General features: G+C 45.4%; 1 protein-coding gene across 1 annotated transcript in view; it reads left to right on the top strand.

The window, feature by feature from the left end:
* The window catches only part of ARMC2 (armadillo repeat containing 2), a 176957-nt gene that overhangs the window by 154153 nt on the left and 7226 nt on the right, over positions 1-15578 (top strand). Inside the window, exons 17-21 of the mRNA XM_064486802.1 lie at positions 8802-9120; positions 11772-11894; positions 12354-12467; positions 14265-14397; positions 14748-14908. Of these exons, the coding sequence (XP_064342872.1) occupies positions 8802-9120; positions 11772-11894; positions 12354-12467; positions 14265-14397; positions 14748-14908 (850 nt within the window). The remainder of the gene's footprint in view (positions 1-8801; positions 9121-11771; positions 11895-12353; positions 12468-14264; positions 14398-14747; positions 14909-15578) is intronic.

Genomic DNA, 15578 nt, shown 5'->3' with positions numbered 1-15578 from the left:
TGAAGTGTTAAGGGGGAGGGGAATTTTCATGTTTATTTTCTACACATCGGTGTTGTGAGAATTATTTACAAGGAACATGGATTCATATTATTTTTAAACGTGATATCAAAACAGATAGTGGGTGTTAAGGTAGTAAGATTTCTAATTTTCTCTTGATTTGAATCAGTGGGTCCTAAACTTGGGGAGCTTTAAAAGTGCATGTTCTCAGGCCCCACCCTGGGAAATTCTGATTCAGGTCTGGGATGGGGCCCCAGGACCTAGTTTTAAGTCTCCTCAGGTAATTCCAGTGAAGAACAGGTTTGGGAACCTGTGGTATAAATTACTAAGATGGTTCCTTAGAACAATTTTTTTTCCCCAGGACTGACAGTGGAGGGTTTTCTACAAAACCTCAAGAGGTTTTTAAAGTGACTAATTAAAGCAGCCACACAGGGTCAGTCTTTTGCTACAGACATGTGGCCGAAAGTGAATCTCCCTCACAAAGTAGGAACCAAATTGGCAAGACATGCCAGGTGTCGGTGTCGCTTTCCCTGGTAAGTGATGATAGCCACATATCCTGTGCCAACAGCAGGGAGCACTTCCTTAGCCAGAGAAAATGAGATGGGTCCTTTGACCCTTCCAGGAAATTCCTCTGCCAGACTTGTGTCAAAACAAGTCACCCTGAGACCAAACCCATTTTGATAACACAGCCATTGCACAGATTGGGCTTCAGGCCCTGGTCGGAGTGGGCCACTCAGGAGAGGTGAGCACAGGGCCTCCTCCCACAGGGCCCTGGGGACCCTTGAACTGGCTCCTGGTGGGAGGGCTCCTTAACTTCAGTTGGCGAGATGAGCCATGAGTTATTGATTCATTTGCTAGTGAAACAACTACCAAATTTTTTGTTAAAAAATCAAGAAATATTCCTGCAGATGCCCTGCTTCGAGAAAGGTCGGTATATACCCATATCTAAACTTTGTAAGTTTGCAGCAGATAAACTTGAGGGAGAGTCGTTCATTTAAAATAATAGCCAGTTTGGTTTGCTCCACCTCTCTGCACATGGCCCTTCAGTGACATGGGCTTGTAGGAATATGATGGTTGTGGTCTAAGCCAAGGGTTTCTAGTGCAAAGTGGTCTCAGAGAAAAGGAATCCACTCCTCCCAGCTCTCAAAAAGGACTTCCTCAGGGAGAACAAGGGAAACGTCTTTGGCTCATGCATGTCTGTGAGGTTGATTTGTCCAAGATCCACGGTCCAGCTAGTCACTCCCAGTTCCCATACACACAAAAACTGAGAGTGAAACAGCACTTCAGTCAGCAGGGTGCAGTTTGAAAGCCAAACTTTAGCATTAGGTAAAGTATCTATTTAAAATGCTGACCAAAATTCAGTTAAATGACAAGTTTCATTTAAGAAGTATGCACATATTGTATGCTTTCTGGTGTAAACTGCATTTGGTACAAACCAAATGTGCGCACAGATGGGCCTGGTGTCGAAGGCAGGAGCAGGGTCTGTTGTGAAGCAGAGCCTGCCTCGGGAGGTGCCTCTAACGTCAGTGTTGCCGCATTTAGCATCTCAGTAAACTACATTTGAGTGTGTTTTTTGGAAGAACATGAAGGGATTTTCCCCCGTTTCTCCTGTAAATACCAACTGAGCAGGACATCTGGTAAAATGCCTCAAATAAGATGTACAAGACTGGCAATATTTTGCAAAGGTCACAGTCCAAAAAGAATAACCTTTGTCTACATTTCCATCACTTGTGTCCATCAAATAGCTGTCTATCTAACCCTCTCCACTTTCAAATATTGTCAATTTCTTGGTTTTTTAAAAACAGAACTTCCAGATGCAGGGCAGTCAGAGCCTCAGAGAACTCCGTCTGGGAATCCCCTGACGTGTCCTTCCTTGTGCTGCTTTTAAAGTCCTGCGTCTCTCATTCCATTTAGACCTCTTTCAGGCACATGACTGTCTTCAGCCTTGTGAATTGGAGTGTCTGATTTGGAGTGCTCAGGCATCGCGGTGTCAAAAACTAGACCTGGAATGTCTGGAGACCGTGGGCTGAAAGCAAAAACATCTGCCCCCTTTTGAGCTGTTCGTCTCCAGTACAACCACAGCCGTGCAGCCGGCCAGCGCTAACGTGACCTCTCTCTCCCCTCCATCCTCTTTGGGGCAGTGAGGATTGGTTAGGGAGGAGCCTCCACCCCTTCCCCTGGCGCCTTTATATGGCGACTTGGCTCCCGCTCGCCCTCTTGCCTCCTGCCTGGTAGGAGCGTGCCTGTGGCTCTCTTCCCAGCCCCTCTGCAGGCACATTCCCAGTGGGTGCCGCGAGCATTTGGCTGAGCTCGCTCCTATTTTTCAGCCTTGGCCTTGGTGTGCACCCCTGACCAGGCGGGCGGCATGATAAGCCCTGAGCTTGTTCATTCTTTCCAGCTCCTGCTGCTTTGCCCTTGTGGAACTGGCTCTTCCCCCCACTCAGCACAGAACCCAAATGCCTGATTTATGTCTGCTGACTTAAAAAAGAACGGAGCGCTGTGAAATTCTAGCATCGCCCTGGTGCTTTTGAATGATAGCCGCGTTGGGAAGCAGTGGGCGCAGTCACTGATTGCTGACGGAATGGATAGCTGGAGGGAGGCATCAAGTATAATCTCTTCTGGTTTTTAAATGATTTTCTACTTAGATTCTGGTTTTGAGTCTCCAGTATCTCAGATTTTTCCATTTTGTCGGGCTCAGCACTTTGGCAAACTGTTGACCCACTTTCAGTAGCCCAGGGTTAATTAGTATTTCTGCAGCAGTGCAGTGTCTTCCCAACTGGTGAAATTTATCTGTTCTTCAGGCCACCTATAAGCTCAATTAATGTTGGTGTTTTGTTTGAGGCTGGGAAGTCGGGTAAATGTTGCAAATTGCAAATCCTAATTCAGCTCTCAGAACCAGACTGCATGAGAAGTTTCTGACCAAAATTTAAACAGGGCATTTTGATGAATTTAATTTTTTGGCTAAGAGAGGGTTCTGATTTTTTTTTGTTTATGGTCCAATATCAATCATCTTGCTTACAGATGTGGATTTGAACTTATAAACTTTACCTGTCTGTTGAAAGAGGTTGTATAATGTCATCTCTAAATGTATCTTTCATAATGAGATTGGGAATATATGTGATAAAGTCTTTTTTTTTTTAGGGTTTTTTGGTTTTTGTTTGTTTATTTTTGAGGGGGGAGATAATTAAGTTTATTTATTTATTTAATGGAGGTACTGGAGGTTGAATCCAGGACCTCGTGCATGCTAAGCACAGCATTCTACCAGTGGGCTATATCCTCCCCTCCCCTGATTTTTTTTTTTTTTTTTGCATTCATTTTTAAATTATTTTTGTTTATTTTTTAGTGGGGGAGAGGTAATTAGATTTATTTATTTATTTTTTACTGGAGATACTGAGAATTGAACCCAGGACCTGGTGCATGCTAAGCATGTGCTCTGCCAGTGAGCTACACTCTCCCCCAGCCCTCCCCTGATTTTAAACACACTTACAACCCCTTCAATTTCAACCCATTTTTTGAAAATCTTTCTAAAATGTTTTCCTTGACTTAGGAGAAGTACTCCTCTCCTAAGGAAGTTATGGAGTCTGCTGAACAGAGTTGACTCTTTATGTGACAGCTTGATACGGTTCCTTCCCGATGGTCAACATGCTGCACATGGTTATTTTAAGGCACAACATGGTAGGAAGGGTGTGGGAGGCAGGGAGGAATGTGTTCCCACTGGTTGGCTGTGGGTGGGGAATAAGGTGAGGTAATGCAGAAGTGGTCGCATGAAGCCAGATGGTACATTAGATGCTGGCTTTGGCATTTAATAGGCATTGGATGTTTTTGAGCAAGAGGATGATGTAAGAGCTGTGCTTCAAGAAGTGGTGTTAATCTTGGTCACCAAGGGAAGAGCCTGTCAGGGTCTCTGACAAGATTGTTTACAGCCGGGTTGGCCAGAGTGGGCGTGGGAAGGAGGGGGTCAGAGAGATTGAGCTGACAGACTGGAGGGAACTGGTGACTGCTGAGGGGAGTAAGATTGGGAGGAGTCAAGGATGCCTCAGGGGCCGAGTCTAGGGGGAAGCTGAGGGTCATGGGAATGAGGAGGTGGGCTGTGGTGGTTTTGGAATCCACTTGTAAGTAGCGCAGTGATTGGCCAAATCCTGCCTCTTCCCTTCACCAGTGTTGGACTCTGGGGCCAGTGAGCCTCTTGAAGCTTCAGTTTCCACATCTCTGAGCAGGGGGACATCTCCTTCATTGACTTTAGGCCAGTCTCTCTCATGTGGAAAGTAACATTCAACACAGCTGCTGCCACCGTTGAAACTTGCCAGAGACCACTCTGTTCAGCAGTGTCCTGTTCCTTGTTTTGTCCTAGTCAGAGTAATTTTATTTATAGGCATGTGGAGCCCAATCAGATTGAGTAATGTGCTGACTCGCGAGGGCACAACATATGCTAAACCAAAGAGAACATCCCACCGGCTACACCTGGAACACGCAGCTGAGGTCGGGCTCCGTACAGTAGGTGTCCCTGCTTGTCTGAGCTCTGGTTGGCCAGAGCCGTTGCTAGGCTGATTCTGTTTTAAGCAAAATTAGAAAGCTGATATGAACTGGTTATACTAGACTCCCTTCTTTAAAAAAAAATAGTTCTCTTTCCTGATTCATCTTCATTTTGCTGTTTCACACTGTAGTGTGAATATGCAACTTTGTGCTAAATTTAATAAAAATACTATAAAAGTACAGCTTTGATTTATAGGTGGTCCTTAGATATTATCTAAGAATACAGGGAAGACTGTATTGTACCTCAGAGGAGAATTGCAAGTTGATGAAATCACTTTCTGTTATGGCATTGGTGGTCTCTACAAATCTATGATTTGGGCCTTTGTCAAATTTTTCAAATCTGTGTAGGACTTTAATTAAATGATGTTTTGTAGACTTGAGGTGGATTGGGCTGTGGAGCAATAAACAACCTCCCCTAATGCCATCCAGTGCAGGGCGCTGCGCAGCGCAGAGGCCGCCCGTGCGGAGCTCAGGAGCTGCGCAAAGCCCTCTTGCTCAGCCTCCTCCTTCAGGATTCCAAATGAGTCCAGACAAGCACTGGCATGGGAGGAAGGAAACACCACCTCTGCCAGCCTCCTGTGAGCCTGCTGCTCTTCTTGCCTATTCATGTTCCTTCAATTCTGAGAATGTATTTGAGAAATGGCGGGGGGTGGGGAACGGAGGTGGGGAAGATGCCTTAGCCAACCCTGAGAAAGAGGACAGAAACAGCACACATAGCAGTTGCTGGAAGTTTGGTGCTGCAGACGGCACAATCTGCCAGCCCATTTGTTGATTCTGCATGCCATCCTTCAGTTGGCACCATTGCTGCCAGAAACCACCCCCTCCTTTTTCCATCTGCAGGCAGGGAGGGAGGTATTGCGGCAGTGTTCACTCTTCCTGTCCTAAAGCCTAGAGTTTCTTCTTCCAACATTAGGCTTAATCACCTGTGCCATGTTAGGACCCACAGAGATATTGGAATCAAAGAATTTTAGAAGTGGAAGGGTCCTGAGGGAATTTTTCAAACAAGAAAAGCAGCACCTAGTCTTTCCCAGATTCCACCACATGTGACAGTGGATAGAGGTCATTTGAATGTTGAAGAATGAGAATCTTTGAGGATACCTGCTTTTACCTATAGCCAGGGATCTGGTCTAAATACTCCTGGCAAATCAGCAGTGATGGGTGGAAGTGGTACAGGGCCAGAGATGCCTTCTGAGTGAGACCAACCGGAAAAACAAACATCGGAGGTGGAGGTGAAGCAGCAGGGCTAGGAAGAGGGCGAAGGGAGAAAAAAATAGTCGGGCATCTTTCAGAAGATGGCAGTGACATTTTAGAAGGTAAATTGATTAGTCCTGGTAATGATTTAGCTAGCAGAATGTAACTACTTACTATATTCTGTAAGAAGTCATTTAAAAGCACTAATAATGTCTTCCCTGTCTTGCTTAGTGTGTTTTTGTGGAGATGGGAGAAGAGCACAATCCAGGGAACACCGTGAGATCCAAAAACGTAACTGCTATCCAAGGCATGAGGGAGGTGACTCTCTGGATCGTGGAGACTGGGAATGCTTTGTTCAGATTAAAGAACTGCAAATTATCACGTGCAGAGAATCTGTTACTTTGTATACTGGGGTGCATGGAACAATGCCTGGTGTATCATTAGCACGATATATGAGTTGCTGCTACTACTACTTGTAGTAATAGTGATTATTACCATTTTCAGAGCTAGGACTAGTGTAGAGTATCTTTAATCAGAAATCATTTATCAGAGTTTATGTGAAAAGCTCATCTTCCTCAATTTAGAAGATACAGTGGAGTTTTTTCCCTTCAAGGAGTGTAATTCTCAGAAACAACCTCTGTCCTGGTTGGATAATGGTCTGCTTTGCTGTTGGGTGTGGCCAGGGTGAAGGCATGCTTTCCTTCCAGAGCCCAGGGAGGAGCCTGCACCATCAGGAATTCCATGACACAACCACTGGTTTCATGTGAAATCAGACGGGAGTTTTATAAGGAAACCATGTGTGCTTGGTTTAGATTTAGGTCCTCCAGGATTCAGCCTCTCTAGGGAACGCTCTGGTGATCAGACACAAACACAGTGACCCCAGGCCCCAAAGGGGACTGTCCCAGGGACTCTCTCTCAAGACATACTCCTTTACCCCCTGCCAAACAACCTGTCCTCCCTCTCCATACCCACTTTTATTAGTTTTTCAAGGTTGAACTCAAATTCATTGTCATAACTTTGCTGACAACACCCCCCACCCCAGCCCCATGTTCACTGAGTGTCCTCTTACCTAAACTCCTCTAAGACCACTGGGACTTTCCCACATAGTTGAATGCTACTAACATTTTATCGATAGTACTAGAAAAGGGTTCAGAACAATGTCTGAATCATCACTCACTACAATTTGTGCTTTATCTGTTATGTCTCCTTTAATCTCACACAGTGCTTCCCCCATTTTACAGATGAGTTAATCGAGGCACAGAGTGGCTAAGGGAAGTCATGAGTATGACACCAGGCTGCCTGGCTCTCTGATCCCCTTGGGTGTCTAGCTTCTTCCTTAGCCCTCTCAATCTTTGTTCTTCCCCCCATGCCTTCACCTTGTCTTCTTAAATAGATTCTGAGTTCTTGAGAGCACCTGGCCTCAGACGTGTTTGTGTGCATGTATTCCCCGGGACCCCAGGATGCAGAAATTCTCCAAAGACTGGCATTCCAGTTGGGGTTGGGGGAGGAGTGGGGTCCCTAGCTGGACCACTGGGCCAGCTGTGATTGGTTGCCTGTTGAGCTGGGGCTTTTCCTGGTATCATCTCTCTCCTGGGCCAGCGCCAGCTTTTGTCGTCATGTTAGGCTCCGTCCTTTCTTAATGTTGGCAAATGATTCCCAGCTGCACAAGCAGCAGCCTGGCTGCTTCTGCACCAGGGCCAGGGAAAACGTTTTCAAGAACAAGCAGGAACAAGTTGGTATTGGCAGAGCTGATGCAGGCAAATCCAAACGTCTTGTCCTTTGTCCCAGATCCTCTAGCTCTCTCTGGGCCACACACAGCGGTGCTGTCCCCACCCCCCAGGTCCCACCTAGACCTGGCTCCCCTAGGAAACTGGCCCAGCCCTTTGCCCTTTGTCCTGGTTCCTTAAGGCAGCTGATAAGTACAGATCTGATAAGGCTGATTTATCAGAATCTCTTCTAGTGATATATTTGCATTTAAAAGGGGATAATTCCTTTACTGCTCTGAAAGAAGGCGAGGCAAGGGAGGAGATCATTAAGTGATAGACCATGTGGGAGGCAAGGATACAGGAAGGACTCCAGGTCTGGGTAATCCTGGGTTCAAATCCTGACTCCACCCCTCACTGGCTGTAACCAGGGCAGCTTCTCTGAGCCTGTTTATAAAACAGCGCAGCACCTGCACCATGAGTATTAACACCCTGGCCAGTTGTAGCCCCTCAGTATGTGTTCCTTTAACAACCAAACTCTTATGTTGGCCAGCTGTTGGCAAATTAAGAACATAATTGTTTATGTTTCTTGTTCAGCTGTAAAGTGTTCTCACCTTGGGATTTTTTGTTTATTTATAGTGAAATACGGCTTATAAACAGAAAAGTGAATGAAACACATGCACCATTTAGCAAATAGTAATAAAAGGTTGAGAAAGACAAGTACTGCTTTATAGGGGTGTATGTATGTAACAGTGATTCTCAACCCGGGGCGATTTTGTCCCCAGGGGACATTGAACATTTTGGGTTGTGGCATCTGGAGGAGTGCTACTGGCACCTAGTAGGAGCAGTCAGGAATGCCACTGAACATAGATAGCCCCCAGTCAGTAGTGCCCATGCAGAGAAAGCCTGCTGTAACACAAGCTGATTAGCCATCTTGGATGAAAAACATCTTGGTTCTAGAAACAATGCTTCAGCAGAAGGTGAACTTTAAGGAAAAAATTTGGACGCTCAAGAAACCTGTTAGTGTCAAGACCTAGATTTATACGACATATTGTTAGTAATGTCACCCTGCTCAACTAATTGTTCTCTTTAAAAAAAACAAAAAAAAGCCAGCCAGAATTTCAGTTGAAGGATCTGAAGTTAGTAGACCTTGCTAACAGCATCAATTAGTTTGTATTCTTTCATTATTGCCAGATGCTTTTAATCTCTTCTGTCACATTGTACCAATCTTGGGAATCAAATACTGTACAAGTTAGTAGAAGCCAGAAGTGTTCCATTTTACAATTAATTACATTGTGAATTAATTAAATACTGTCCTCTTCCCAACAACTCTCCCAGCACCTTTGCACTTGTAACTCTGTCTTTAATTTATTGCAGGATTTAGTGGTTCGTATTGTTTTTATTCTTGGCAACCTGACAGCGAAAAATAACCAGGCACGTGAGCAATTTTGCAGAGAGAAAGGGAGCTTCCCAACTCTGCTGTCATTATTCCACACGTTCTACGAGCTGGATCTGCATTCCAGGAAGCACGTGGAGGAAGGAGACGAGCGGCCCCCGGCGCGGAGGCCGCCGGCCCAGGCGGAGGACGTGCTCATCAAGCTGACCCGGGTGCTCGCCAACCTGGCCATCCACCCGCGCGTGGGCCCGGCCATCGCTGCCCACCCGCGCATAGTGGGCCTGCTCCTCGCCACGCTGGGTAAGAAGCGCGGCTGCCCAGCGGCTGCGAGTCCCCGGCGGAGCGGCAGGGGGCAGGGGGGCGGGGCGAGGGGCGGGGTGGGGGGCTGCTTCCGTGCCAGGAGGGTTTTAGTAGTACAGTCCCCTCACTTTAAGGAGCCTTCTTAGCTGCGAAGGGAAATTCCTTCTGTTGAGAACTGCCTCGAAAGTAATACAGATTGTAAAAAGAAAGAAAAAAAAGTAACATAGTGATACAAATTATTAGTAAAACCCACGAAACTGTAAAATTTAAAGAGTGAATTTTATGGTATGTGAATTAAATCTCAATTTAAAAAAAGCATACCAATCAAATGATCAAAAATTGGCCAAACTGATAACAGAGTTTTAAATTCCAAATTTGTCCTGGGTTAGCCCACATGATTAAAGTTTATTTACCTTTTTTCAGCTTTCTACATTACCCATAATTATAGCCCCTAGTCATTCAGGTCCCATCTTTTCCCCTGTGTTAGTCAGTTGGAGCTGCCCTAACAAAATACCGCAGACTGGGAGGCTTAAACACCTGAAGTTTATTACTCCCGGCCCTGGAGGCTGAAGTCCACGATCCGAGTGCCAGCTGATTCTGTTCTGGTGAGAGCGCCCTTCCTGGCTCGCAGGTGGCTGCATTCTCACTAAGTCTTCATGTGGCTTTTCCTCAGTGTGCGCATGTGCACTTGTGCACACAGGGAGAGAGAATGCTCTTTCTCTTAAGACCACCAATCCTGTCAGATACAGAGTCTACCCTTATGACTCCGTGTAACTTTACCTTCTAAAAGACCTGTCTCCAAAAACATCCCATTAGGGGTTAGGGCTTCAACATATGAATTTGGCGGAGGGTTCACAATTCTACCCCTGGCCTCCAAAATTCATGTCCTTCTCACATGCAAAATACATTCATTCCATCCCAACAGCCCCAAAAGTTTTAATTCATTCCAGCATCAACTCTAAAATCTAAAGTCCAAAATCTCTTAAACATCATCTAAATCAGGTATTGTGAGTCTCAAAATATGATACAACCTGAGGAAAAATTCCTCTCCTGCTCGGACCTGTGAAACCAGACAAGTTACATGCAAAACCAACAACAGGGCAGGCATTAGGACAGGCATTCCCATTCCAAAGGAGAGAAATGGGGAGAAAGGAAAGTGTGACAGCGGGTCCCGAGCAAGTCCTAAACCAAGTCACATGAATTCCAACCTAATCTCATCAACTGTGGGCTCTTCAGAAGCCCCTCATGATATCTAAAGCCAAACTCGTGACCTTTCCCCCACCTGCACCCTCTTACAATGAATTCAGAGAGTGGAAATGCTGTCCATCCAGTGATATAATTCTGAAACCCAGAGATTATCCTGGGTGATTCCTCTGCCTCACCCCAGTCCAGTCTTCAGCACATACTGTCCAGTTTCCTCCCTAAATAGTTTTCCAGCATGGCCTCTCTGCTGCATCTCCATTACCCCAGCTCTTCTGTCACCTGAGATACCACAGGAGGCTCCTCCCTGGCTTCCCTGCATCTGCCCTTCTCTGCACTATGCCCTGAGTCACCAGGAGATGAGTCTGGAGACTGGAAGGCAGGGACAAAATGACCAAGAGTCTTGTGCACTCGGCTAAAAGGTTCATTCACTCACTCATTCTTGCCTTCAGAAACTATTCATTGAGCGCCGCTGCGAGCCAGACACTGTTCTAGGTGCCGGGAATACAGTGATGAATAAAACAGAGAAGTCCCTAGTTCTCGTGGTGCTTACACCCTAGAGCTGGAAGACCGACATTAAGTACATACCAAGTCAGGGGGTCGCACGTGCTCCAGGGAAGATGACAGCAGGGAGGGGAGGTGAAGAGTGGTGGGTGCTGCTTTATGCAGGGCGGCCAAGGGAAGTATTCCAACAAGGTGAAGCTAAGCGGCAGCCTGAAGGACGTGAGGAGTGAGCCGGGGGGCTGGAGGAAGGGATATTCCAGCTGGGGGCCTAGCAGCGCAAAGGTTCTCAGGCAGGATAGGGCTGACTTGCTCAGAAAAAGGAAGAAGACCAGTGTGGTGGGTGTCGGGGGCCGGGGAGCTGGAGCAGCAGATGAGGCCAGAGAGGTAAGGGCCGGGGCAGCCAGGTCAGGCCTGTGGGCCAAGTGAGGTGGGTGGCACTGACTGACTTTTAAAGGATCGCCATGCTGAGGACAGCCTCAGGGAGGCCACGGTGGACGAGGAGAAGCCAGTGAGGAGGTGAGAGGTGGACAAGGTGGTAGAGGAGGTGAGAAGCAGTCAGAGGCAGTGTTCACAGAAGTCATAGATGGATTGTGACCTAAGGGCCGTTGTGTTGGGAGGTGGCGGCCCGAGGGGAGCTCCGGGTCAGGGCAAACCTGAAGAGCTTAGAGCCAGCTCTGCTCTCGGTGTTGGCTCCTGGTACACAGGGCCTAGATCACCCGACTTTTCCAGACCCTGTGGCTGGAGGGCTTGAGCTTAGACTGTTCTAAACCCTGGCCAGGACTGGTCTCCTGCCTGTGGTGCATTTTCCTGCAGGAGGAGTCCTGGGAAGTGAAGCAGCCAACAATGCCCTGTACAGACCGGTCCCTGCCGCTGCTGTTGCCGCAGTGAGGATGCTTGGTTCTGCCCTGCGGTGAGTCTCTGACACCCTTATCCTCACTCTGTTTCAGAATACAAGTCAATTGATGATTGTGAGGAGCTGGTGATCAATACTACAGCAACAATCAACAACTTATCTTACTACCAAGTGAAGAATTCCGTAATTCAAGACAAAAAGCTATATATTGCTGAATGTAAGGTTCAGGGTTGGGTTTGGGTACATGCATATTCATTTAAGGTTTTTGATTGTATCAACTAAACACAGAACCGGAAGCATTTCTATTTTCTGATTTCGAATATCTGAGAGCCTGATTTAATTCCAAGAAATTAGAATATGGAGACAAGTTATTTTTTTCATTCTTGCTAAAATCCCATATAGTTTGAATTTTATTATCATCTTTGATTTTTAAGTTATCAGTATTTAGCATGATCATTGGTCCCTAATAGCCTCTATTTATTTGTTTGTTTTATGAGGGGGAGGTAATTAGGTTTATTTATTTATTTATATTTGAAGGAGGTACTGGGGATTGAATCCAGGACCTTGTGCATGCTAAGCATGCACTCTACCACTTGAGCTATACCCTCCCCTCTCTAATAGCCTTTAAATTAAAATTCAAATTCACTAATTTTGTTTCACTGGTCACCAAATCCAGTGCTTATAAAGCTTCTTGTGAGTAACAACATGGATGGAATCCTGGAGGCTGTGCGCGTTTTTGGAAATCTCTCCCAGGACCATGACATCTGCAATTTCATTGTGCAGAAAAATGGTGAGTTCATGACCCTCACATTCATAAACAGGCACATCTTGCCAATAAACAGCTGAGCGGGATCGCAGCTTGGGTCATGACAACGTGATACTTGTTTCTGCTTTGGGACAAGTGGTGCTTTACATTCTGTTCCGTCCATCCTAAGGCTCTCAGCTCAGGGTGCCAGGATGGATCCAGGCTGTGTTCTCAGTGCTCCCTTCTCCCTCATGAGTGTCTTCTGAGTTCTGAGATGGGGTGTGTGTGTGTGTGTGTGTGTGTGTGTGTGTGTGTGTGTGTGTGTGTGTGTGTGTGTTTCAGGGAATTGAGTAATCTGTACTCATCATTTCTGTTCGTGAGAATGGACTCAGGAGACATTGTCTTTCGCATACTTGAATATCTATTACAACGCTGCTTGTTATAGTGAGAAATGGAAACAACCTAAACATCCATCAACAGGCAAGAGGATAAATACATTATGGTATATTCATGCAACCGAACTTCTATAGCAATTGAAATAAATGAACTAGAAGTTCATGTATCAACATGCATCAAAATCAACCTCAGACATACACTTCTGGAGAAGAAAAGCTAGTAATAGGAGAACATATATGGAATAATGCCATTAATGGAGTTTTAAAACCAGCAAAACAATCTTGGATATTGTTTATGTAATGTACTCATGTGGTAATGGAATAAGGTACAAATGTATTTGGAAATGATAAACTCCACATTTAAGACAAAGTGCCACTTGAATGGATGCCCCCAAATAAAACTGGATCTGTAATGTTCTATGTCTTAAACTGGGTAGCAGGTACACAAGAGTGTATACTAAAGATTACTCTTTGTGTGTCTCAAATATTTCATGTAAAAACAATAACTAAAAATACCTCATTATCCATGTTCATCATAGAAAATTTAGATAATACAATTTTTTTTTAAAAAGCAGCAACAATCACCCATCATCTCACTATCCCAGGGATAACTTAACATTTTTAGTGGATGTTATTTAGACTCTTAAAAACACACTTAGTTGTAAAAATAAAAGCAAAAAAACAAAAAACAAAACAAAAAAATGTTTATTTGTGATGTAGCCTTTGCGAAGCTCACTGTCCGACCCATCAGGGAGTCAAAGTCAGCACGGGGTGGCCACCTCCCAGGTGTGCAGTCGAAGAGGAGCACACACTTTATCCATTCTCCCCTAAGCCTCTGCCCAGTCCGTGCTGGGAGGATGAGATACCAGGGCCGGCAGTTGCATTTCAAGGGGTAAGGAAAAACAGAGCTGGGAGCCTATCCTGATGTGAGCCATCTCCCTGGAACTCCTGGGAGTCCTGCCTCACCATGAGCTATTTTGCAGCAGTCTGAGCAAGTCTTCTCTTCCAAGCTGCAGCCCTGGAAGTGAAACTTCAGGAAAGATCTCAACTCGAGCCAGCTCCCCTCCCCCAGGGCTGGGTACTTACAGAAAATGGCTGCTGGAGCTTCAAAAGATGCACATCACCTGTGTGGTTGGAAGCCCGTGGTTCCCTCCTTTCCACAGGTGGGGGCTTTCTTGCTGCCTGGGAGAGGGAGCTGACACCTGCGTCAGATACAGCAGTGTCTGGGGCCAATGGACCTGAGTCAGGAGCAGGTTGTGGAGGTGGATGTCAGTGAAGGCACTGCTGGGCAGTGGGTAAAGTCTTGGAAGGAGTGAGCTGAGTCCCCTTGCAGGGTTTCCAGCTTTGCAAGCTGCTCCCAGCTTAGTTTCCCCTTTGCCATTTGTGAAATAAGATACAGCTGGGCCCCTGAGCTTTAGTGGTCTGCATTTGTTCTCTGCCTTCCCAGTCCACAAGTTCATGATTGCACTGCTGGATGCGAAGCATCAGGATATTTGCTTTTCTGCCTGTGGCGTTCTCCTAAACCTCACTGTGGATAAAGACAAGCGTGTCATCCTGAAAGAAGAAGGTGGCATTAAAAAGTAAGTTGCAAGGCACGGAGTCCTGACTCTGTCAGGATTCAGAGGACCTAGTTTTCTAGGGAGCTTGGGCCCCCTCTTCATTCCTCCGGGTCAGGTGTTTCAACTTCTAGAAGCACCAAGCTAGGACTAAAGAGGGCATTTAGTTTCCACTGGATGCTTAAAATAATTCAGAAGAAGGTTATTGCTACTTTGTAGCTACTTAAACTTGTAGACAAGAAATTGTTTTTAATAACACTAAACTGTATTTAATGCACGTTAAATATCACAGAAAGTTAATCATCACGTTAAAAATACAAAAGTGAAAGAGATTCTGCCCTAATAACTTCTCAATTTGACTTTTATTAACTCAGGTTAGTGGATTGTTTAAGGGATTTTGGTCCTACTGATTGGCAGCTGGCCTGCTTGGTGTGCAAAACTTTGTGGAACTTCAGTGAAAATATCACCAGTGCTTCGTCATGTTTTGGAGTTGAGACCACTGATACACTCTTAGCCCTGCTGTCATCATTTTTAGGTAAGACTCCTTTCAGTCTGTGAGTTTTATCAGAATACTTTTTTTGTTTGTTTGTTTTCCTCTCTGGGTAAAGATTGGTAGGCGTTTGGGTGGCTATGTTTATGAAAGTAACAAGAGCATGTTAAAGATGGTTATAGTTTGGAGATATCTGGAAGAGGCTGAATGTTATTTACAGTGGGGACACAAGGACTTTTAACTCATTGTCATGGCTCCCCCCCTCTTTTTTTTGCATTTTTCTGTAGACTACGTAAATGGAAAATCTCAGCGTAAATGGATTGCAGTTGTTTAAAAAGTATTCAGACGTTGTAATCGAGAAAACACGACTGAAATCTACTCTAAATTAAGTCATGCTTTTAATGAACTTATACACTTTATTTAGCAGCTAAATTATGTAGGGGAAGGTCTGTGAAACTGGCATTACAGTGGGGCCCTGCGTTGAAAGGTAGGAAATCTGTTGACACAAAGCAAAAGAAAGATGATAGTGTCTTACATTTTAAAATTTTCTCTTTTTAGGATGATTTATTTCATCCTGGGCTAGGTCTAACACTGATTTGGGTCAGTAAATGAGGTGAGGGTTTAATCCTTATTCCAAAATGAAGGAAACATCCCTCCCATTGCCCAGCACTGTGTGGGATCTGCAGGGCTGTGTGGAAAGGCTCAGTGTGACTTG

This window comes from Camelus dromedarius, chromosome 6, assembly GCF_036321535.1.
Source record: "Camelus dromedarius isolate mCamDro1 chromosome 6, mCamDro1.pat, whole genome shotgun sequence".
Lineage (NCBI taxonomy): Eukaryota > Metazoa > Chordata > Mammalia > Artiodactyla > Camelidae > Camelus > Camelus dromedarius.
This window is presented reverse-complemented; position numbering and strand designations above follow the sequence as displayed.